Here is a 25858-nt window from a genome sequence, read left to right on the forward strand (position 1 = left end):
GGCAGTATGGGCCACTGATGTAGGAACAGCTTAAGATCCCACTGTAGCTGGAAACAGTGTGTAACAAGAGGAGTGTGGGTGATGTGACCAGAGGGAAGCAGATAGGCCTCCCTACCTGATCCAGGCTTTAAGGTGTCTTGAGTAAGATGGGAAGAAACTGGAAGATGCTGAACAGAGAGAAATGACTTCACTTTTTATTTAAAAGGATTGACTGGATATGAGAAGAGTCCAGGATGACTCCAACATTTTTTTTTAAATTAATTAATTAATTAATTTATTTATTTATTTTTGGCTGTGTTGGGTCTTCGTTTCTGTGCGAGGGCTTTCTCTAATTGTGGCAAGCGGGGGCCACTCTTCATCGCGGTGCGCGGGCCTCTCACTATCGCGGCCTCTCTTGTTGCGGAGCACAGGCTCCACACGCACAGGCTCAGTAATTGTGGCTCACGGGCCCAGGTGCTCCGCGGCATGTGGGATCTTCCCAGACCAGGGCTTGAACCCGTGTCCCCTGCATTGGCAGGCAGATTCTCAACCACTGCGCCACCAGGGAAGCCCCAACATTTTTAACTTGAGCAAAAAAGGGAAAATTACTGAGATAGAGACCTGGGGAAGAGGGTTAGGGGAGAAAATAAATACTGGAAATACACACATTTAAAGCAAAATTAAGTTTGAAAGGTATTTCTGAATTTGAAAACCTCATTTAAAGAGAAGAAATAATTAAGTCCATTAAATTAATAAAGCAGAGAAAAACAATTAACGTTCACTCTAAGAAATATTAAGTACCTTCTCAGCAGCTTCAACAGTCTTCTGTGTTTTCTTAGCAGCATATCTCTTGTGATCATAATACCTAGAAAAATATATCTTTTAATTGTAGATAAAATCTTCATTCTTTAGTTTTCTATTTATGTTATTTCTAATTTTACAGACTCACAAATCATCAAGAACAACTTTAAATACTTTTAAAAAAATATTTCACCTCAAAGAATATAGTCAAAATAATGATAGTTCTTATCCTTAATACCCTAACAGATTTATTGCAGATAATATTTTACCTAAAATTTATACTTATGGGAATTCCCTGGTGGTCCAGTGGTTAGGACTCTGCGCTTCCAATGCAGGGGGCACAGGTTCAAACCCTGGTCAGGGAACTAAGACCCCACGTGCCGTGCAGCATGGCAAATAAATAAATAAATAAATAAATAAATAAAATACTTAAATTTATGACTTACTTTTTGGCATTGGCATATGCTGACAAGCTGAGATCAACATCAACAAGCAATGGCCTATTTTTCTGAGGCTTTTGCAGTTGTTTATTCTTTTGCTTTTTCTTTTTTCCTTTTGGTGGTTCGGTTTCATTTTTCTCAGTACTGATGTCACCATCAACATCATCATCTTCCTCCTCTGATAACAAGTATGGATTTCTATTAAAAATATTCAATAGTATTTCACTAATGTCAATGACATCACTTTTTTATTTTCAATTTTTTTTCTCAAGGAAATTATAAATGGTTTACAGTAAATAGTTGCATTATTTTAATGTAAATTAATTTTTTTCTGTATTTTCAAAGATAAATTTCCAAATAAAAAAAATTTTAATGAACACAGTGAAAAATTAAATAGCAAAATAAAGACAAGCACTAACTGCTTAACTAAGAATCAAACTTACCTTAGCAGCATTGTAACATGATTTGTTTGTAGTTTTAGTTCTTTGATTGCATTTGCAACAGGGTCTCCTTGAGCTTGGGCTTCTTTCACAATTAACCCGATTTCTGTCCAGTCTATCTGGTTGGCTAAAGCACTTCGAACAACCTGAATGGCTCTGTCAACTATTTGTAGGTTCATTTCTATAAGCTCTCCTTTAAGTTTGTCTATTTCCTTATGAAATAAACCAAAAACATTTGTTACAATGCCAAAGTTACCATTTTTGAAAAAGTATCTGAAAAAGCTAAACATAATACCTGAGCCTGCTGAAGAGCTTCTAATCTGTTTTCATGATCCTTTCGGACATTATCTAATTTCTTCAATGCTTGTTTTTCCTTTTGTTGACAAAACAGAGTTTTTAAAAATTAGATTTCTTCTACCTTCTGTACCTTCTCTCTTTTACCTCCTGAAACTCACTATCTCACCCCTACTTCTGCCCCCTCAATGTTGTTACCTAACTAGCTAAAGTTCCCCATAGTCCATCTCCCCAGGTCTATCCTACCCCAAAGTGTTTCATGCTCCAAAATTACCTCTCCTGACCATCTACATCCCATTCCCTATATAGGAAGGTATTTTGATTACAGGTTACATTGTATGTAAGATATGCCCCTACTGCCCTTGCATTATTCAAGCAGGCAGAGTTCAAGACATTTTTCCCTATGGCATTAAAGTTTGGGGGAATGCATTTTTAGCATTAATCCCTAAAATAGCTTCCTTTTATTTTATTGCTGCTTTTAATTTTCTCAGCATTATTTCTAGTATTTTACAAAGTATTCTTTTTCCTAAATTAACAACACAAAGGCTCATGGTAGTTATGTGAACTTTTATACAGTCAGCCCTCCGTACCTGCAGATACAAAACCTGCAGATATGGGAGGCTAACTATATTCACTGTACTACACCATTTTATATAAGGGACTTGAATATCCTTGGATTTTGTTACCCACAGGGGCTCCTGGAACAATCCACTGCAGACACTGAGGGATGGCTGTATAGCATTCTATCACACGGAACTTACATATTAAGGTTACTGATGTGGGGCTAATTTTGTAACACTAGTAATAGCATCACCAATTAGTGAATGTTTGCATGCTGGACGTAATATTAAAAATATTTAAGTTATAAGAATGGTGATTATTAAAAGAACACACAGTGATTATTAAAATAATTCACGGGTATTCTGATGTACATAAAAACATGGGGTTCAATGTTACTCTTAAATATCTGTTTACTTGCTAAAGTGCTGCCACCATGTGGCAATCACACTATGTAACTCATGTGACCCACTTGCTTTGAAATTCCGCTCTTGTTAATTTTTTACAACCAAGGTGGGGAGGATACAGAGATTCACATAATTTCACGTTTTTGCACACATATTTTAAGATTCTATGAATATTTTTGAAAAATCGAATCAAGAGCGACTTTAGCCATTTTCTAAAACTGTTCTGCAGTAAAAGCTCCCCAAACATGGTCAAATGCACTGGGAAAACAAAACACAGCATATTAAACCCTCCTTGTGGAGTCATGATACATGCAAAGCATATTAAAGGCCTAGTTCAAAAGCCCACTTTAAAAAAGAAAACAGTTTAATGATAAACAAATATATACTTAATTTGTATACAGAAAACTATTCCCTCTCCTTTGGCCTATTTAAAAATCTCCTCTTTGAAACACTATTCCCTTTACAGCAAAGTTTGAGAAACTCTGGGTTATTGTAATAAAGCAAATCATACCAGGGAATAAATAACAGGCCTCCTTCCCACTGTATTTTCTGGTTTAGAGAATATTTGATATTCTAATGGAGCAAATGAGCGTATTTTTTTTTAAACACTGATAGTTCCCCTGGACCTTTATTAATATACCAAGAGATCAGGGCATTCCCAAACTACTTCTAAAAGGCTGCCCATTCCTGGATGAAAGCATCACCTACCCAGCAAACCACACTCAAGGCTAGCTGGTTTATATAAATGTTTTTAATAACACCATACCTGTTGTAAAGCTTTTAAATCTATTTTCTGACCTTCTATCTTGGAATAAAATTCATCTACGGCCTTATCAAAAAAAGAAAAAGACAATCAACTAGCTGGAAAAAAAACACACAAACATGGTCTCTGCTTCAACTTGCATACACAGAATTTTAGGGTCCATTTTGTTTCATAACACCACGCAAAGAACTTGAGTAGACTTCCAGTAAATGTATTATACAGCTAAGCAGTCAGGAATCAAATTAAGTTCAAATCTTTGGTCCTTCATCTTGAAATAAAGAGGCAACAAACATTTCCACTAGTTTGTATCTGTGACTGCACTGGTTTTTAATGTCCAGATTCATAATGATTGTAAAGCAGAAATATTTTCAATTTCTCAATCAAAGCAAGTTGATATTAATTTAACAACTCACATCATGCTAACTGGTCAAAAAACAGAATCAGAAAACCCACCTTGTCAAATGATTCAAATTCTATATATGGACATTGTGAATGTTGAGAAAACAAGAAAGGATGAAATTCCTCATACCTGTAAAACATATTTACCAAGAACATTAATAGGGACTTCCCTGGTGGTGCAGTGGTTAAGAATCCACCTGCCAATGCAGGGGACACGGGTTCGATCCCTGGTCCGGGAAGATCCCACATGCCACAGAACAACTAAGCCCGTGCGCCACAACTACTGAGCCTGCGCTCTGGAGCCTGCGAGACACAACTAATGAGCCCGTGTGCCACAACTACTGAAGCCCGCACGCCTAGAGCCTGTGCTCCGCAACAAGAGAAGCCACCGGAATGAGAAGCCCACGCACCGCCACAAAGAGTAGCCCCCGCTCGCCGCAACTAGAGAAAGCCCACGCACAGCAACAAAGACCCAATGCAGCCAAAAATAAATAAATCTATTTAAAAAAAAAGAAAAAGAAAAGAACATTAATAAACACCCAAAGCAAATTGACCCATGCCTACATACTTACGTGAGTATGTCTTCGGTTGGTTTACCTACTTCCAGGCTTGGTTTTATTTCTCTTTTCTGAATGATATACCCCTACAAAAATCCAACATTAAAACTAATTTCTATTCATAATTAACAGATTTACTTTCCTTGAATGATATTAATTTTATTAACTTACAAAATTATTCTAGTTATAAACAATCAGCATTTGTCTGATTGTATCATTTCTCAAAGTGATGTTTTTAAGACTCAGTAAGTACCATTAGAAAATACTGACTTATTCATATGAACAAGAAAAAAATAGGGAATAAAGAAAATGAAAACTAATGATTTGATAAAGTGGTGGGATTATACATGTGCATTTCGCTTTTTTCTTTCCATTTTTCAGATGTTCTGCAACTTAAAAAAGCCAAAAGCACTTTACCTCCAGCAGAAAAATCTTCGGTTCACTTTGCCGGTAGGAAATTTTAATTCATTTTAATAACTGGGTGCAGGGTGTATGTGGAGTGAATTTAGCTGTAATTAATCAGAACTTTTCCTGAATGTTTTTTGTAAGTCAAGTTATACTTTGAATAGGGAAGAAAAACAAGATATGAGGTAACTCAGAGGATATTTAATAATTAAAAAGATGTTAATCAGTAAATTTTTGGAAAGTGCTGGCAAATTAAGATGTGCTTCTCTATCTAAAATCAACCTAAGAGGAAATATTTTCAAATTCCTCAACTTTTCAGGAGTGCCAATATTGACTTGACCCAGTACTTTGTAGAAGATTTAAGGAACAGAACAAAAATCAGAAACCAACAGCAATTAAAAAAACTACCCTAGAATAAGCATATTACAGGTGTTAAATTTCCAAATTACAACAAAAAATTTACATATACTGATCCTTCAATGAACATTTAAATTCTAAAACTCTAAATAAGTAAAATATCAACAATATACAATAAGTATATGTGGCGCCACCTTTCCACTGAAGTTGGATGTTGTTTTCATATACTCTTCTGCTTTCTGAAGACAAACAAGTACTTTTTCAATGTCTAATAGGGGAATAAGAAAGGAAAAAAGGAGTGCCAATCAACTGTCCATAATGATTATTAAACATCTATGTAGAAAACAAAAAGTGCTTAGGAAATAATACAACTTGTTCAAGAAAATTAAATATAGTTATTTCATGTTTATAATCAGTTTATTAAATAGGAATATATTTTGGCCAGCTTGTTGTCCCAATAGCTTTTATTGAATACATCTTTCCCCTCATGATATGAAAGCCACTTTGTTCATATGCTAAATTCCCATATATATTTGGGCTTGTTTCTGAATTCTTTATTCTGTGTATTCCTTCTCCCAAAACTTAACTTTTAATTACTATAGCTTCATAATACATTTTAATTTATGAAAAAATTATACTCCATCATTACTATTATTTTCCAGAGTTTTCCTGAACATTTTTGTATGCTTTTTATTGCACATATCAGATTAATTTAAAAAAGGAAGTGCAATAGCAAAAATAACAATACCACCTGTCGGCATTTCGAACAGGATTGCACTAAATTCATGTATTTCAGAAACTAAATCATTCACTTCAAACATTCAATTTGTATTTTTAAATGTACAAAAAAATTTTACATTTGTGCATCATAAAAATGATCCCTAAACCTTAAGAAGTGATATAAATCCCAAAATATAAATATCAAGAATGATTTTTTAATTTTACATGAGAATCTGCAGATAAAAATTTGTCAAAGACCAAAGCTTCCATTTTCCTTATATTTCCTCTAATTTTTTATTATCCTAATCTGGAAGTTAATTTAGGTTCCCTTAAGTAGTTACAAAAGCCTAATTCATTATAAAGTCACACCACAGCACTTACAGAATTAAAATGCATAAATAATGCTACTTCTAGAAGCCCCTCAGGTTCTGAGTCTGAAGGTGAATAATTCATCTCCTTCAAGCCTTGTACCAGAGACTGTCTCAAGTGCAGTAACCCCTTCCAAAATTTAGGGGGAGGGAGGGAGAATATTCTAAAATCAGAAGGTAATAAGGTAGGTCAAGAGATTAAACTGCATGTTACTACGGATAAAGCGTCACATTAGAGTAGCAAGTCAGGAATACCATATGGATAGAACACTAATAGGTCAAATGTTTTTAAGTCTAGAACTACCCACTCACTTATTACTTTTTCCAGAAATAATTTTCATAGGTTTAAAAAAATGAAATAAAAATGGGCAAAACTTGTAGCATGCACACATACCTTTACTTTCAAATTTTTCATCCACTTTGACATTGCCAGAGAATCCATTTTCTATAAGACAGTGTTCAATGAGAGCTGGTCCACAGGCTATAAAAGCAGAGGATATTATTTGTAGTATTTTCCTATAAAATTTCACATTCAAAATACTAACGTATATCCCAATATAAATGATCTAATCAATAACAGTAGCCAGTGAAAATAACAATTAGTTTACCTATTTTGAAATGTTATTAGAAATGACAGTTCAAGTATTTATAAAACTTTGAGACTACAATAAAATTGTAGAAGTCAGTGCAAAAGTTATAGGAATTTAATGGAATTTAGCCACGTATAAAAAGGATTATAAACCAGGAATGAAAGGTTGGTTTAGCATCCAAAAACTGGTTGATGTAATACATCATATTAACAGAATAAAGAAATAGAAAAATCCAAACTTATAAATTGTACACATGCTATACTAACAGATGGAAAGTTTTAAAGATAACTTTTTTAATGCATTCTAAACAGTAACTCCTGTAGTAATCAATGGTACCTGCCTTCTCATATGTCCTCCCCAGATTCCTTAGTATAGGGATAAGTGATGATTTTCTCAAGTGTAAAAGTTGATTAGATTATCTTTACCCTGGTTATCAGCAGCACCTGGCAGACCCTGGAAAGCCCTGAGACTCACCAATAAAAAACAAAAAGCAAAACAAAGAAAACCCAACCAAGCTAAGTGACTATTAAACCAAAAAGACAGACACTGAAAAAAACAAAAAAACAAAAAAAAGATTTCTTAGAAAACTACAGCTGGCGCTCAAGTGCTAGATAACATAGTTTGTTTACATAACTGTATTGCTTTCAAATAAGATGTAGCATAAAGGTCAAAGTTCATATGGTATAACAAATTTCTCTTTCCTTGAAAATAAACACTTATTTACTCAAAAGATCATTTTAAACTCCTTTCTACATTTATCAAGTTGTTCTAGTTTTCTACTAGAACTAGATTTCAAAGTGTTACATATATTTCTAAGAAACCATATTATCTTACAAACACTTCATTGCTCTATACAGGATTACTCACGAAGTAATGGGTTAAGAACTCTCTTCAGTAGTTCACCCTTAGGTGCACTGGCTATTATTTCAGTCAATCTGTGAAACAAAATTGACACACCCCTTACTATCTTATATTTAATAAACCCTACAGCCATATTCATATCCACAGTACTTTCATATGCATCAATTTGCCTGCTCTTCAAAATACCCTAAAATATAAAAGGAGTTAGTTCACTTTATAGGTTAAAAAAAAAAAAAAAGGATCATAAAAGTAATTTATCTAAATTTAGTAGGTTCCTGAACAGCAGACTGGGACTTGAAACCAAGTTTTCCAAGGAACATCAATACTTTTTCAACTAAGTCACACTGCTTATCGTCAGCATGCCCATATATGACATGAAAGACACATTTTTATGCAACAGTTAAATGTAGTTTGTGGAGACTGGTGATATATGGGTTTTTAAAAAAATTTTTATTGTAGTTGATTCACAATGTTGTGTTAGTTTCAGGTGTACAGCAAAGTGAATCAGTTATACATATATCAATACATATATCCACTCTTTTTTTTTTTTTTTTAGATTCTTTTCCCATATAGGCCATTACAGAGTATTGAGTAGAGTTCCCTGTGCTATGTAGCATGTTCTTACTAGTTATCTATTTTATATACAGTAGTGTGTATATGTCAATCCCAATCTCCCAAGTTATCCCTCGCTGGTGATATATCTTAACACCTGAAATGGCTCTACCTAATTAAACATTTAGAAAGAACTCAAGGATGCTGTGGGTCACAGTATTCCCCCCCAAATCAGCATCAACCTCACCTGCAAACTTGTTAGAAATGTAAATTCCTGGGATCTACACCAGATCTACTTAAAACCTGGCGGGGGCGGGGGGATCTATATTTTACCAAGCTCTCTAGGTGATTCTGATGCATTCTAAACTTTGAAAACCACTGCTGTAGCCTATTAGCAAAGCCTTCCAGCCAGAAGAGTACAGTTATAGTCAGCACCTTATCCCACCATACTCCTATTTTTAAGCTAAACCAGAATTCCTATCTCCTTTTGCACTCTGCCAAGATATCCATTTGTCTTCTCACAGAACAGCTAATAAATTCCCCCACTTTACCAAGAAATCATAAACATCTGAAGTAACACCAAACTTAGATTAAAAAAACATACATTTGCTACTCCCAAATAAGGCTTAATTGCTTACATTTAAGCGCACACTTATGTAGTTCAAGCAGCCCAAATTTATTTTATGCAAGTAAACAAAATATTTTCTTATGTGACAGTTCTTTCATATTCTGACATATGATCTATTTTACTATGTAATACAATATGAAATGAGTTAATAGACAAACATGTTACCTTTCCAAGGTAAGAAAAGGTTCGGCAGCTCTAGCATGATCAACTGGATAGTGTTCACGAACAGCAAATTTAACATCATCTGACTCATCAGTTCGAAATCTTAGGATATTTAAAATTAGGTACTCATAATCTGTAAGAACAATGTTCCCCTGTAATAGAATAAAATATAATTTAATGCTTTTCCCAAATCATTCTTAAATCTTCTTAAAAATTGAGAAAAAAAATGTAGTCTCTTAAAAACCCAATCAAGGCTATAGAAATGAAGTTACAAACACAAAGCATTTGAGTTGCATCTAAACAGTGCTCCTTGCACTTGCCCAGCACAGACTATGAAATAAAATAAATCTAAACACCCCAAGTTTGAAACATAATGAAGGAATCTAGAGCAACTTTAAACTCATTGTCTGGTGGTTCTGCAGAGGTCACTATTAGAAGCAGAATAATCAATTAACACCTTGATGACCACCAACTGAACTTAATGTTGCACTTGGTTGAGGCAAATCTACAAACACTGTGGCTTATTAAGAAAAACAACATATATTTCAGAAGCCAAACACAGAGCTATTTATACTTTCACCTGCAATTTGTCTTTGAATAGCAATTAGTTATACGGAAAAATCAATAAAGGTCGTTATAACCTTTGACCAAGGAATTCCACACTTGGTTATGTGGCCTAGTGTAATAACTCAATAAAACCAAAAGCTACATGCTTAAACTGCATCTTATTTACAATAGAAAAAAACTGCAAACAGCCTAAATGTAAAAATTGGGAGGTATTGATAAATAAATTATACCAATATGACAAAATATTTAAAAGCTGTTAACTTAAGAAGACTATGTAGAACTTACCTGGTGGTGCAGTGGTTAAGAATCTGCCTGCCAATGCAGGGGACACAGGTTTGAGCCCTGGTCCGGGAAGATCCCACATGCCGCGAAGCAACTAAGCCCACGTGCCACAACTACACAACTAGAGCCCGCGCGCCTAGAGCCTGTGCTCCGCAACAAGAGAAGCCACCAGAATTGAGAAGCCTGCACACCGCGATGAAGAGTAGCCCCTGCTCGATGCAACTAGAGAAAGCCTGTGCGCAGCAACGAAGACCCAACACAACCAAAAATAAATAAATAAAAAAAATTGATTCTTTGAAAAAGGACTATGTAAAAAAAGTAGGAAGATGTTTATAATGTTAAGTAAAAAATAGGAAGACAAAAAAATCCTCTATCCTGGGAAGTAGAAGGCAAATGTATCCTGGGAAGTGGAAGGCAAACACAAGGAAAAATTAAAATACTTATTAGAGTGAGGATTAAAAAGTCTTTTTAAAACTTAATATTGTTACATAATCTTTTCAATAAAAAACAGGGGAGAAACCTAATGAAAATAAAACTGCCCAAAAAACACAAACTTCCAAATTTATTATAGACAGTGAAGGTTGTTGTATAATTAAAATACAAAGAAGCATCCATGAAAATAAACGGTCACAAATGCCTTAGCAAGTACTTAGAAGGTGGTCCCAGAAGACGGTGGGAACAGCCCCAATCTCATGAAGAATAACAGGTTGCAAGATAATGTTAACTAGATGGGGCCACCATTCACCTTGATCACAAATATACAGGCATACCTCGACGTTATTGCAGGTTTGGTTCCAGACCACCGAAATAAAGCAAATATTGCAATAAAGCAAGTCACACGAATTTTTTGGTTTCCCAGTGCATATAAAAGTTATGTTTACACTATATTGTAATGTATAATAATATAATGTAAAATATAATGTATAATAACACAATGTATAATATAGTGTATAAAGATAATAATATACTTTTAAAAACAAGGTACATACCTTAATTTAAAAATACTTTATTGTTAAGAACTGCTAACCATCATTTGAGCTTTCAGTCAGTTGTTCGTAGTAACATTAAAGATCACTGATCACAGATAACCATAAAAATACAATAGTAATGAAAAAGTTTGAAATATTGTGAGAATTTTAAAAATGTGACAGACATAAAGTGAGCAAATGCTGTTGGAAAAATGGCACTGACAGCAAAAAATTACTTGATGCAGGACTGCCACAAACCTTCAATTTGTAAAAAATGCAGTATATGAGAAGCATAAAGCAAAGCTCAGTAAAATGAGGAATGCCTGTAGATAACCTGAAGTTACTAGGTGTTGAAAGAGTAGGACCTACTGCTAAAGGTTCTAACTTCAAAGAAATCATGCATTTAGAAATTTAAACATTTAACTTAAAGAACAGAAATGTTAACTGGAGAAGGAAAGTAGGAGACTTGGATAGAAGTCCATATAGCGTCTGACTGGTTCATAAAGGTGTGACTTGAAAAACAGACCTGGCCATAGGACCCGGCACATAGAAAGTGCTCAATAAATGTTTGTTGAATCAAATTGTGCAGTTATCAAGAACATCTGGAAGATTCTAGTAAGTCTGTAGTTTAATTAGCAGTAATGTACCAATGTGAATTTCTCAGTTTTGACAAATGTACCATGGTTATATAAGATGTTAACATTAAGAGAAACTAAGTGAAGGATATGCAGGAATTTTCTTTATTATCTTTGCAACTTTTCTACAAATCTAGTATTACTATAAAATAAAAAAATTATTTAAATTTTTAAATGATAATAAAGACTTTTTTATTCTGTGGAAAGAAATTTTACATCATTAAGTGCTAAGTTTAAATTGAAAAAGGAAAAAAAGAAAAAAAAGGAAAGGCCCATGTCTGATATATAACTTAAACTTCACAATGAGTTAAACCTAAGGCAGCCTGCAATTAGTTACATTCTAGAGATTTCTTCCCCCCCCATGAAAAAAACCTTCTCTTGTTTTTTAATTGGGGTGGGCGGGAGTGGGGGAAAGGGATCATAAATAGGACACCAAACATAACAGTGGTTACTTTGGGATGAGGAACTGGTTGGGCCAGGGGTGATAAGACCTTCAATTTTAATTCTACAAACTTTTCTATATACTGAGAATGTATTCGTGTACTACTTGTATAAACATTTTTAATTTAAATGGTAGTCTAGATAATTCTAACTATTGTCCTACTGAGAAAAAGAAAAACTGGACAAAATACAAAGCAAGTCTCATAAGAAACAAAAAATGCAAACAGGCAGTAAACATTTATAGGATCAAAATCTAGGAGAGGAAAACTCAGAAAGGTGAGCTCCACACTTAGAGCTACTTCTTCCCTAGGATTATTTATCTAATAGTTAAGAATCAGCTGACAGGCTGGGAAGCTGAGCGTGAATTTTGATAGGCTCACAGGACAACTAAGGAGAATAAAAATTTGAGTTCAGGGTCCAAGTGAAAGGGGTAGGGGCTAAGGGGATTTATCCCTGATAAGTTCAGCTATGAATACTGACCCCAAAAGGCTGCATCCCAGGAGAAGGAGTGAATTGGAAATTTTCCAGCTTTCCCACACCCAGCTCCTAATCAATTCAATTCTTATTATTATTTTTTTAAATTTTATTTATTTATGGCTGTGTTGGGTCTTCGTTTCTGTGCGAGGGCTTTCTCTAGTTGTGGCAAGCGGGGGCCACTCTTCATCGCGGTGCGCGGGCCTCTCACTATCGCGGCCTCTCTTGTTGTGGAGCACAGGCTCCAGACGCACAGGCTCAGTAACTGTGGCTCACGGGCCCAGTTGCTCCGCGGCACGTGGGATCGTCCCAGACCAGGGCTCGAACCCGTGCCCCCTGCATTGGCAGGCAGATTCTCAACCACTGCGCCACCAGGGAAGCCCAATTCAATTCTTGATTGGAATAAGGTAATATGGGATTACTTGTGTCCTTAGCTACCTGTCTAAAGCAAATATCCTCTCTAAAGGAAGATAACATCATTCCAGGTCTCACGGTTTATCTATGACTTTTCCTACTCAATGCCTGGAACACAATAAAGTAACCAAGCATGGGAGGAGACAAGACAATGTAATTATAGTTAAAAGAACAACAGACTATAAAACACAAATCAGGGCTTCCCTGGTGGTGCAGTGGTTGAGAATCTGCCTGCCAATGCAGGGGACACGGGTTTGAGCCCTGGTCTGGGAAGATCCCACATGCCGCAGAGCAACTAGGCCCGTGCGCCACAACTACTGAGCCTGCGCATCTGGAGCCTGCACTCCGCAACAAGAGAGGCCGCAACAGTGAGAGGCCCGCGCACCGCGATGAAGAGTGGCCCCCGCTCGCCGCAACTAGAGAAAGCCCTCGCACAGAAACGAAGACCCAAGACACCCAAAAAAAAAAAAAAAAAAGACATCAGAGAAATCAGATAATAGAGCAATTACAAATGATTCCAAATGATTCTTGTCTGATAGCAATAAAATTAGTGAATTGGAAGATAGATCAAAAGAAAATATGACTGAATTTTCCCATACTGATGAAAAACACCAACTCACAGATTCTAGAAGCACTGTGAACCCCAGAAGGTAATTACAAAGGAAAATCAACTAGACATATCATAGCAAACTACTGAAAATCAAAGACAAAGAGAAAAAAATTTAAAGCACCCAGATAAAAAGGAGAGATTACCTTCAAAGGAGCAACAGTATGACTGACACTGGTTTCAACAGAAACAGTGGTCACCAGAAAACAATATACTATTTTTATAACTGCCAAAAAGTTATTCAACTAATTAATGAGAGAACTAGATGACAAAACTGGTTCTACGAGAAATGAAGTAAGTGGACTACTTAGAGTGGGTGAGAAAAGAATGATCGTGTAAGATTGCCAATTTAGGGCAATAAAGCTGCAACCTCTGGGGATATCTTTTCTCTGGACAGAGATAATTTGAATCTCTACTAGATGAAATTAATTTTCATAGATGAAATTAATTTTCATTGCTATCAGGCAAGAATTATTTGCATTGCTATCAGTTTTCTATAAGTTAAAGTCCACCCTTAACGAGTTGTAAAAGAGCCTAATCAAGAGTAAATAGCAGGGTCTTCCCTGGTGGCACAGTGGTTAAGAATCCGCCTGCCAATTCAGGGTATATGGATTCTATCCCTGGTCCGGGAAGATTCAACATGCAACTAAGCCTGCGAGCCACAACTACTGAGCCCGCGTGCTGCAACTACTGAAGCCCTCATTCCTAGAGCCCACGCTCCGCAACAAGAGAAGCCATCGCAATGAGAAGCCCGCCCACCGCAAGGAACAGTAGTCCCCGCTCGCCACAACTAGAGAAAAGCCCATGCGCAGCAACGAAGACCCAACGCAGCCAAAAAAAAATACACATCCCTAGAATCCCCAGGAGTGCCGGCTAGACAATGCTAGACAACACCTGGCAGGATACTAAAATGACATTTTGTCCTTTTTGTCTCTTTTCAAATTTTGGGTAATTTTTAACAGTCTCCTCTCATGATTACAACATCTCAAATTATTCTTGATTACACATATACACAGAAAAAGCTACTTTGTTTCTTGGACTGATTTATTTAAACAAGTGCAGCAAGAAATGTTAAATAACATATATAAACCTCCTTGAACTATAGACAGCAAATCTAGAGCCACATGGTATCAAGCAGTTACTGAAGCCTTAATAATCACTGCTGCCTGAAGAATTCATAAGAAATTTGGAATTATATCTTTAATAGCCTCTATTATTCCAGAGACTTAAAAATTACTATTTGCTTCTAACTCAAAGCTATGGAAACCAAAAAAAGAAAAGAAAAAATCACTACTGGTTTTGTCTGTGGTGCACCTATAAATGTAAGTAAATTCTTCTCTATGTGAAGTCACGCAAATCTACAAGAAGTGACCTTCCTTACTTCCTGCAGGCTAGGATCCTATATACCACAGATAAGGTACAAGACCAGGTTCTCAGGAGGGCTTTGTGGACACTGGCTTTACATATGAAGTATAACCTTTTTTCCTTAATGGTGAGCTTTCCACACCTAACTGAATGAGATTTATTCTCAAATGTTGACACTCCAGGTTTGACCTTGGCTACACAATCAATTTGCCTAATTGTAACCTGGTAAAAAGGACAAATTCTTATTGAAACTATGTAAATAGACACATTGTCTTGAGCAGTAAAACAATCTCAGTAAAAGGCAAGTGTTCCTAAATTCTAAGGGACCAAAGAGAGCAAACTACCATTTAAAGAATGTATCACTCCAACTAGCACTAGTATAGTTACTAAATTACAGGTCAGAAGGGCTTTATCATATAACTATCATAAAAATATCAACAACATTCTGAAAAAAATAACCACAATTAGATTCTCCCCAGTTTATTCAGTCCTGTGTAATCAATTCTGATTGTCCTAGATCATAGGTTAACACTCTATTTTCATGAAGGCATCTGCTTCTAGACTAAAAAGAATCTTAAAAATCCTAACTTGGCATCCCTGATACAGTCTGGCATCTGTCCAAGCAATATTAGCTCAGACAATATGAGTCTATTATTTAAGAGCAGGGGTCAGCAAACTTTTCCCATAAAAGGCAAGATAATAAATATTTTAGGGTTTGTGGGCCACATATGGTTTCTGTTGCATAGTCTTCTTTCTTTTTAAAGAGCTCTTTTAAAATGTATTGTAAAAACCATTCTTAAACTCACAGGCTTTACAAAAAGGGGACCACAGGCTGTAGTTTATCAACTCCTATTTAAGACTATCTGGTATGTCCTTTTCACCAAGGTTCTGAGACTGCCTTCTTTGTTAAAGACCCGATTTATAATGACAAAATTATGGAGATGGAACAAATTAGTAGTTGCAAGGTGCAGGGATGGGAGGAAGAGGGGTGGGTGTTACTACAAAGGGGTACCACAAGGAAGATCTCTGTAGTAATGGAAGAATTCTGTATCTTGATTGCAGTGGTGGTTACATGAATCTACAAACATGGTAAAATGCATTGAATTATATGCATACATTGTACCAATACTGATTTCCTGATTTCGTTATTGTAATATAATTATGTAACATGTAACAACTGAGGGGAACTGGGTAAAGGGTACACCAGACCTCTCTGTTCTATCTTTGCAACTTCCTGTGAATCTATAATCATTTCAAAACAAAAAAGGTTTTAAAAAGGTTATCATACAAATTTTTTTTTTAATTGACCACTACCTGAGACCACATACAAAAATCAATTCTAGGAGAGCAGCCGCTGCAGCTGTAGCTGCTGCTGCCTGCAGGGGATGGGGGCAGAAAGATGGGTAAAGGAATTAGTGGCAAAGAGAAGTGCATAGACAATTAAAGACAAGTGGAAGGATCAGCAGGTGGTCTCGCTGTTCCGGGCCCACATCCAGGTCAATAACTAATACAGGTATGTCCACTTCTGATAGTTCACTAAAGTGCACACTTATAATGTATGTGTCATATATCTAACAAAAAACTTAAAATGATTAAAAGCATGTGGTAAAAAACATTGATAAGAAAGAAAAAAAACAAACAGCTCAATATTATTTTTTAAAAATTACACATTCTATTATTCGGGTCTCCCTTAATTATTTAACCAATCTCTTATTCAAAGAAATTTAGCTTTGAATAATGGAGTCGCTTGGAGTCTAGCTAGAGGTGAAAAATTCCACACATGAGGAACAACTAGGGACCAATTTCCACTTAAGAGCTGTGATAAGTCCAGCCCAAGTGACTCATGCAAGAAATAAATGGGAACATTTAAGAGATGACAATCACAGAGAAATGGAGAAAAAGCAAAAAACAACAAACAATAAAAAAACAAAGACATTTAGCTTCCTTCCAAGTTTTAACTATTATAAACACTATAAAGACTATCCTTGGTATGATCCTTCCTGAGCACTTGCCTCAAACGTTTCTTATGATAAATTGCTAGAAGTGGAATTCCTGCGTCAAAGGTTATGCACATAACTTTAAAAATCATGTTATATACTGTCAAACAATCTTCCAAAAATAATGTTCTAATCTACCCTTGTTCCCGTACATCCTTTTTTTTTTTTTTTTTTTTGGCCACACCGCACAGCTTGCAGTATCTCAGTTCCCTGACCAAGCACTGAACCCAGGTCACGGCAGTGAAAGCCCAGAATCCTAACCACTAGGTCACCAGGGAACTCCCTGTACATTCTTGATAATACTGGTTATTGTCAAACTTTCCAATCATTTATATATTGACAGAGAAAGAAAAAAAGGGAAGAAAAATATTTTTATCTTTCAGTAATCTGTTAATTTATACAGTATTCATGCTTTCATAAGCCATTTGTATTATTCTTTTTTGAATTGTGTAATCAAGCACTTTACCCATTTTTCCACTTGAACGGTTTGTGAAAACTACGTATTAGGATTATGAGCATTTTATTTACAAGTTAAAATATTTTTCCCCAGTTTTTCACTTTTGATATACGTATCAATAGTTCATGGTGTTTTCTGCCTTACACAGTTAAATTGCCTTACACAGCTTTAAAATTAAGCAGTCATATCTATCAATATTTGTTTTCACTGTTAGGCTTAAAAGTCTTTTTCATCCCAAATTCATACATCTTAATCCATATTTTCACCTAGTACTTCTATGGTTTCACTTTTTATGTTTAAATTTTTGATGCAAATGGAATTTATTTTGCTGTAGGTAGCTCATGAAACATTTCCAAGATAGAACAGGTAACTACATGGAAGGATTAAGAGGCAAGAAGCAAGAATGGTGAGGCCATCAGTAGTCTTCCTCTTATGACTGATGACACTGAAAACATGGCAACGTCCCTGAGTCTCAACTGCAGTCTTATTTATGACAAAACTATCTGACAATTTGCTGGTTGTACCACTCTAGTCCTGAAATGTAAAGTAGTAGATAATTTCTTCAGTTCTCAGATCTTTGTCTCCTACATTCAAATGCTATTTTATTATTGTTTTTGTTCTTTTTCATTTTTTTTTTTTTTTTTTTCTGGCCACGCCACGTGGCATACAGGATCTTAGTTCCCAGACCAGGGATTAAACCTGCGCCCCCTGCAGTGGAAGCACAGAGTTTTAACCACTGGACCGCCAGGGAAGTCCCTCAAATGCTATTTTAAATGGCTACAGTCTGCCTAAATTCTGGCCTCCAGATAAAAAGGAAGATTAATGGAAAATTACATTTTACTTGTGTTACACTTTATTATCCTAGTGTATCAATGGCCTTGGAAAAGAAAAAAATGTTCCCTGCCCATGTCTGACAGCACTATTACACGAATAATTAACAATATAATGAATTCTCTTCACCCCATCCCCCAAATTTAACTTACCCTGTCATAGAGCTCAATGATTAAGTGATAAGCAGCTTCATCACTTCCAAATTGAAAATCTACAATTCTATCCACACCAAGCTGTTTTGCACTGACTAATCTCCGGCTCTTCAAATGTTTTCGGCACTAGCAAGAAAGAGAAGAAAAAAGGCATTTATATAGTAAAAGTGAATTCCTAATCATTCGGTATTGGTTTATAATTAAGTTTCTTCTTTTCATTTCCATCAAGAATAACATCTTAAGACTAACAGATGAAACAGTATAGTCAAAATTAAAACTTACAGAATCATAATCAGAGGAAACACATTTTATTTCAGACAACTCTGACTGCTAACTCTGAAACAGTATTTTATATCCAATTTTTAAGTAGACAATAAGAGACCTATAGCGAAGTTTACATTGTTGCTTTATACCACTGCTAAATAAATCCGTTCTTATCCTGAGGACCTCACACAAAGCTGTAACTTTTTTTTAAGCCTCTTTCTACTGAAATTTTTTAAGTATCCCAACTTTCCTTTCGTGTGTTTGTGTTCAAGATTAACTAGTGGTTTCCACTAATCTTTCACTTCAAATACAAATTCTGAACCAGGAGCTTACTGGAATTCTATAAATTAGTCCTCCAACTTACAACCAATTACCCTCTATTCCCACAAACTTTATTAATAAAACCCAAACAGAATTTTTCTGGTACTATCGCCAGGCTTTTGAACAACCTAGCTCAAATCCAAATGTAGTAACTCCTATCCTTTATCAAATCCCATTATTCTTATCCCTAGTCATAATATTCTTGTTCTTATAAACAATTAAGATAAAATTAATATGTTAAACCCAAAGACAATTTACTTGGTAAATACCTACTGTTTTATATTACATGTACAAATATTTAAGTATGACATGGACCAAAAACAAGACTACTCTGTAGCTCCTAGAAAAAAATTGTTACAATTGTTTCTAAATTTGAATTTGAAAGATCCCTTAGTCAAGACCAGAAAGAAAGAATGCTTTCTTTTCTTCAAGCCTCAAATCCAAAACAAATTTTACAGAGAATTTAACCTAAAACCATCTTAAAAAAAAATAAAGGAGAAGAAGAAGAATATACAGGGTCATTCTTCGAATTAATGCCAATTCTTTCATAACTAAGAAGAGTTCTTCTCCAGATCTATAGTTCAAATTTACTAAAATTCTCATTTTATGTATTCAGGCAGAATTATATACTCACATATATTCAGGCAGATGTAAGACTTTTCAACCTTCATAGAATAATCTCTCCCTCCTAAATTCAACAGTTCTCATTTAAAAGTGGCCTATATTAATTTTGAGTTAAACAGTGACCTACATTCAGGGCTGTCTTTAAATCTCCAGGTGAAAATCATAATCAATTCCCCCAGTAATATTTTGAGAAAAATAAAGTTAAAATGAAGATAAAAGGCATCCTTGAATGGAATAGAAGTCCACACCATGGAATGGTGAAAAAGGGAAAATTATCATGAGTATAGATGGACATATAATACATATGTAAAACTTGTTTTTTCTTTATTTCCCTACTAGCAGCTTGGTAAAAACAAGCTTCTGTCAGTGCCACAAAGCTACAGCTGGCATCCCCAAATGTGAGAATTAGGAACAATCACTGTGATTTAACACGTACTAAACATGACCCTGCCTGTGACATACAGCAGTAACAGCTCTTTTAGTTATTTATAAAGTACTTAACATTGTCTGCTCCATTGAAGAGAATTTTTATACACATTTAGATTGACATGTACACCTAACTCATTAAATTCTAAGTTTTTTTTTTTTTTGAGTGTCTGACCTCCTATTGATGTAGCCTCATTTGGGGATGTTTACACAGTCCCAGTATCATACATCTTATTATCTGTTATATCATATGTAAAACTGAAACAATATTTGTTCTTCATATCCAAGTTATTAAACAACTTAAGTGAAGTATGCATTATTCTTTGAAAAGTACTATACAAATATAAAGTGTCATTATTATTAAGGACAATCCCCAAAATAGAACCATTTTGGGTTACTATTAAGTAAATTAAACTTTTAAGAATTTGATAATTTTGTGACAGGCCTTGTGATTTGGGAAACACTTACCTAACGTGTAATCCAAAACAGATTCTAAGTTGCTGGGGATAAGGATCTTCTCTGTAAAGCCTCTAATGAAATAACACAATGCCAAAACAAATAAATTTCTGAAGGAAAGTGAGGAGGAGAGGAAGAAGGAAATTAATACATATGGAGCCCTATTATGTGTCAGGCATTGTGTTAGGTGCTTTACATGTAACTTCAATTAATCCTCACCAATAACCCCATGAGGGAGGCATTATCTACATTTCACATTTAAAGAAACAAGTTCCAAGAGGTTAAGTAAAATTTCCAGGTTATAAAATTATTCAGCAGCAAAACCATTAATTCAAAGTTAGGTATATCTGACTCTAATGTCTTTCCTCTGCATCATGAGCTTTTCAGTATATCTGTTGTGTCAATAAGTGAAAGGGTAATACATCCACAAATGCAGGATCTCAGTTTTAATAGTAAAAACAAAAAGAGAAGTGAAAAGTAAAAAGATATGGTTGGTAGCATACTAATGTCACTGAGTATTCCAACAAAATACAGATTGGTAGCTGCAAAGTGAGCTGTGGAAGACAAGGCCAGGGAAGGAGGGAGGCGGGCAGATTACAGAAAGCCAAGAATGCTGGGATATAGGATATGGATTCAGCAATTAGAGAATCATAAAAGGTGGGATAACTAATGAAAATGATGCTTTAGAAAAATCAATGTTGGTCTAACACAGAATTGTTTCGATAGTGAGAAGAGTAGTAGAGTTAAATGGCTATAATGTCCAGCATTATAAAAGCTTGAATTAGAACGGTAACTGTGGGAACATAAAGATGTGGCGCACAAAGTGGCGTGGAGGGTAAAAGGGAAAAGTTAATAAACATCTCCTTCATTCATCCAGTATCTATCAACTACTCTATTTTATCTCTATTTTTTTTATAACAGTGAAGAAAAACCCGTTTATAATTTCAATTGTTAGTGACCAATCTCAGGGCCTTAAAATTTAGCTTCAAGTATAACTTAAAACTTACCTTCATGGCAAAACTAGACGGCATCATATTCTTAGGCCATTCAAATTCTGTCGTGTGAATTCGTATGCCAGATTCAAGTAAAAGTGTAGCTTTAAAGTCTGGTCTGTAGAAGAAAAAAGTCAAAAATTTTTTAGGGCAGCACTAACTCAGGTTAAAAAAAACAAACAAGCTCATATTTAATTATACAAAAGATAGAACAAGCCTATAAAATGCTCTTACTTTTGAAGACGAATAAGATACGTCTTATTATCCACATCGTAAACATTGTTTACTCTCATTCCTAGCAAGCTGCAAAGAGAAAGGTAACATGTAACAAATCATACTACCATTTGAAACATAAAACTTCACACAATTTAAAGCTGTAGGCGGAAGTAGAGACGGCGAAAGGGGGGATCTTTGACTCTAAAGATACGGAGTCAACCAGTGCGCAGTCTGAAGGCCATCAGACATTGAGCCCAAACCTTGAATGTAACTATTTAAAAACGAAAGTGGTCTATCAGCTCTAGGAACACTATACAATGCCTTGAGTCTTTTAAGTGATCCAATATATATTTTAGGAAGTACAGTAAAATCTAACCCACTTAATTATAAAAGAAAATATGTAAACGAGGCCCGAGAAATATGACAAAGCTCACACAGCTGAATAATAGAAAGCAGATTAGAATGCAGACCTCAGGCCAAATCTGCTACCTCTGGCTAAAAAGGCGATGCTGCCTTTCTTTGCGGTGAGGAGGAGCGTCTAACAAATCAAGCCTCTGGTCTGGAAACCTCTGAAGCAAATGACTACACTGGCGTCCTCCACCTGGCGTCTCGTCTTTTACTAAACGTTTGCTGCCAGACCCGGGCGACTCAGGCCCACAGGCCGAGAGCCCCGCCAAAGCCGGACGCAAGACCTGGCGAGACTAGCAGCCCACGAGAGCAGGGGGCGGGGCGCGCGACCGCCGGGGTCCCCCCGGTATCCTGAGGGCCACGGAAAGATGTCACGCGCTCGCCCACTCAGGCCTAGCCAGGTCCACAGAAGAACAGGACCGGGGGGAACCCAGGGGAAACATAAGGCCATTCTTGTTTCCACGGTGGGGCCATGGCCTCTGCCTCCTGCACCACCCGCACGAGCCTGGTCACCCGTCATACAGTACCGGGCATTCAGCTCCGCGAGTACCGCGCGGAGGTCAACGGTGCTAAAGCGGGTCTTCATGGCGAGGCTTCACGGTCTCTACCAGTTTCCTCCACCGCCGGCCTGACTCAATGCCGCTACTCTTATGCGCAGGCGCACTTGGCGGATCTACGGCCGCGCAGAAGACCCAATATTCCTTGAAGCGAACTGCTTTGCGTCACTTTTGTGCAGCGTTCGGCTGTCAAGTCCGTCGTCAGCTCCCTTTTCGTTGTACCAAAACAATTCGAAATAGATCCAAACTATTCTCTTGAAACTGCATTCCTTCCTGGAAAGCTTATGGACTAGGCTGGTTACTTTGCTCCCTTGCGTTTCGGGACTCAAGCCAGCCTCCACAGTGACCCCTGCGGGTCGTAACAATTTACGAGAAGCGCACTGGGAGGATTTCCCCAGATGGGGCTCTGTGTACAGGAGCGACGACCCCTTTCCCTGACGTGCACAGTGTTGAAATTTAACGAAGTGGACTATTTCATACACCCTACAGTTACCCTCAATGATCAAGGCAAATCAACCCTCAGAAAGGAGTTCCTATTCTGATGTCTTGCTCTCCGAAGAGCATTTTGTGGTGTATTGTGGGATTCTCATCCAATCTAGGTATTGGGATCCCCTGGGCTCAGCATAGTACCTGGTATACAACAGGGGCTCCATAAATGCTTGGCAACCTGAATATTCAATTGTTTCGCTAGGTAATGGTGAAGTAAGATTAAAAATAAAAATAAGACAATATTGCCCCGCCAAAGGAATTCACGGTGCAGTGGGAAATCAGTCGTGCAAGAATGTAAACATGGTACTTTTTGTTGTGATATATACGTGGGAAGAAAGCCTATTTTAAGATAAGAACTCAAAAGAGACGGGGTCTCGCTATGTTGCCCAGGCTGGAGTGCAGTGGCTATTCACAGGCGCGATCCCACTACTGATCAGCACGGGAGTTTTGACCTGCTCCGTTTCCGACCTGGGCCGGTTCACCCCTCCTTAGGCAACCTGGTGGTCCCCTACTCCCGGGAGGTCACCATATTGATGCCGAACTTAGTGCGGACACCCGATCGGCATAGCGCACTACAGCCCAGAACTCCTGGGCTCAAGCGATCCTCCTGCCTCAGCCTCCCGAGTAGCTGGGACTACAGGCGCGCGCCACCGCGCCCGGCAAGGAATCCGGACCTAGGAGGATTCTAGAGCCTGTGGGCTACAAGTCGTGGCAAGCAGAATTCCCACCAGCAGGTGGCGACTCTAAGTAAAAAGGGCTCGGTTGACATTTCAGAAGAAACAATTGTAGACGCTAAGGGGACTACTGTAGCAGGTACAGCGCAGAATTAATGCGACATATGGCACAGAAGATCATGCAGAATAGCTCAAAATATGGAATAAACCATTTGGAGGGTTTAGGAAAGACTGGGAACCAAGTCGACTGTAGTGCAAACAATAAAAGCGAGAGGTTTAACTGTACATAAACAATGCTAAGGTTCTTATGTTGGCTCTGAAGGCATTACCCAAATAGTGCCTAAATATTGTGCATAAAAGCAACCCATGTATAAACTCCACATTGAAAGGGACAACACTCAGATGCTTCTTTATAAACAAAAACTGAAATACTTCATAGCAAAACTCCCACTTTAGGGCCCTAACCCATGAGATAGGAGCAGGATACTAATTTAAGTTATACTTGAGACAGTCAGCCACTTGACTAACCCATACATTGCTTCTGCTCTGTCTGTCAAGGAAAATGAGCATCAGAGTAAAATGCAAGAAAATACATAAGGGGGAGAAGGAGATGAAGATAAGTGTAAAAATGATAAAGAAACTGTATCATTTACTATTGAATTCTATCATTTCTGGGTTTTGGAGTAATTTCTCTACTTTGAAAAAATTCTGAACCAGGGATACTTAAGGACTTGTGGGAAAAATAAGAGGCAACAGGAAATGGGAAAATCATCTTCCAATTTTCAAAGAGAAGATAAAGGTGAATATCTGAAATCCAAACAGGTGCCATTGGCATTTGTCCCAACCAAAAAGTTAGAGGTAATTATTAATGGATGCCTTATGGGCATTTAGAGCTGTGATTCTCAAGTCTTAGTGTGATTCACTGATTACTATGGAGATAATCAAAGCAATTCCTGGACACCACACCAGGAGATTTTGAATCATTCCTTAACTTTGGCTCAAGGTATCTGCATTTGAAAGTGCCAAGATGAAAGGGACCTGGAGCGCATACATGGAAGTTTACTGATCTCTAGAAGATGAAGTGGTCAATGATGAAGTGTCAATCATTAGGAACGAATATAGTTTCATTCAGAATAAGATATAATTTATTAATTTTACTTTCCACTCATAGAAATATTCGATGCGTAGCATCGGGGGGGGGGAATCTCCCCTTCTATCCATTTTGAGTTCTTGTGGCTGGACTAATAATAAAATTGATGCTAGACAAATTAACAGGGGGAAAAAATCCCCAAATTTTAATTAATGCACATGGAGGTCTCTTAGAAATGGGACCTAAGAAGTGGCCAAAGCAGGCAGCTTTTATACTTTTTAGACAAATAAATAAATTTGTAAGGAATTGACAGGACAAGAAAACTTAGGTTTTGGGCGCTAATTAGTGAAGAATCTAAACAGAATATGGGCTTGGGTAGTAAATTAAAGAAGTAACAATGTTCATTTATATAAATTTCTCAGCCTGAATTCCCTATCTCTGGTGATAAAGGTATCCTTCTACTTTCAGATGCAGGGAATGTACCTTTCACATGAGAGATTATTTCCTGCTTTCAGGGAAAAGGAGGGTGAGAGTATCTCTCTTGTGTTGGCCATTTCTTAAGTAACTGTAATTCAAAATAATCAATATGCCTTTGGGGCACATTTTGGGGCAGCCTACCCTGGCCCAGAGGACACTCCTTTCCCCACAACGGTGAGAAATAAATTTGTGAGGGGATCCTCAGCACCCTTGAAGAGCTCTGTGATCACGTTTCTCTGCAGGCCAGAACTTACAGTGGGAACTGCTGCCACTGAATTGGGAAGCCTGAATGCAAGGGGAGTAACTGGAGCCTGAGTGGCAGAGTCCAATGGCAGCACCCCATGTCCAGAGGCAAGCTGGGTGTGATTATCATAGTGGACAGCAGAGTCAAAG

General features: G+C 36.8%; 1 protein-coding gene across 3 annotated transcripts in view; it reads right to left on the reverse strand.

Moving 5' to 3' along the window:
* NEMF (nuclear export mediator factor) overlaps nt 1-22812 on the reverse strand; it is a 51708-nt gene extending 28896 nt beyond the window's left edge. For all 3 annotated transcript variants that reach the window (XR_009699427.1, XM_061180805.1, XM_061180804.1), the window contains exons 1-15: nt 22706-22812; nt 21789-21857; nt 21570-21672; nt 18472-18597; nt 9285-9433; nt 7946-8013; nt 6883-6969; nt 5595-5668; nt 4654-4724; nt 4136-4211; nt 3686-3748; nt 1956-2033; nt 1664-1872; nt 1227-1418; nt 781-844 (exon numbers count right to left, since the gene is read on the reverse strand). Coding sequence is in view for 2 of the 3 variants with exons in the window: in XM_061180805.1 (XP_061036788.1) it covers nt 781-844; nt 1227-1418; nt 1664-1872; nt 1956-2033; nt 3686-3748; nt 4136-4211; nt 4654-4724; nt 5595-5668; nt 6883-6969; nt 7946-8013; nt 9285-9433; nt 18472-18597; nt 21570-21672; nt 21789-21857; nt 22706-22764 (1488 nt within the window). In the remaining variant the exon portion in view is untranslated. The remainder of the gene's footprint in view (nt 1-780; nt 845-1226; nt 1419-1663; nt 1873-1955; nt 2034-3685; nt 3749-4135; nt 4212-4653; nt 4725-5594; nt 5669-6882; nt 6970-7945; nt 8014-9284; nt 9434-18471; nt 18598-21569; nt 21673-21788; nt 21858-22705) is intronic.
* Nucleotides 22813-25858: the final 3046 nt, after the last annotated feature.

This window comes from Eubalaena glacialis, chromosome 2 (assembly GCF_028564815.1).
Source record: "Eubalaena glacialis isolate mEubGla1 chromosome 2, mEubGla1.1.hap2.+ XY, whole genome shotgun sequence".
Taxonomy (NCBI): domain Eukaryota; kingdom Metazoa; phylum Chordata; class Mammalia; order Artiodactyla; family Balaenidae; genus Eubalaena; species Eubalaena glacialis.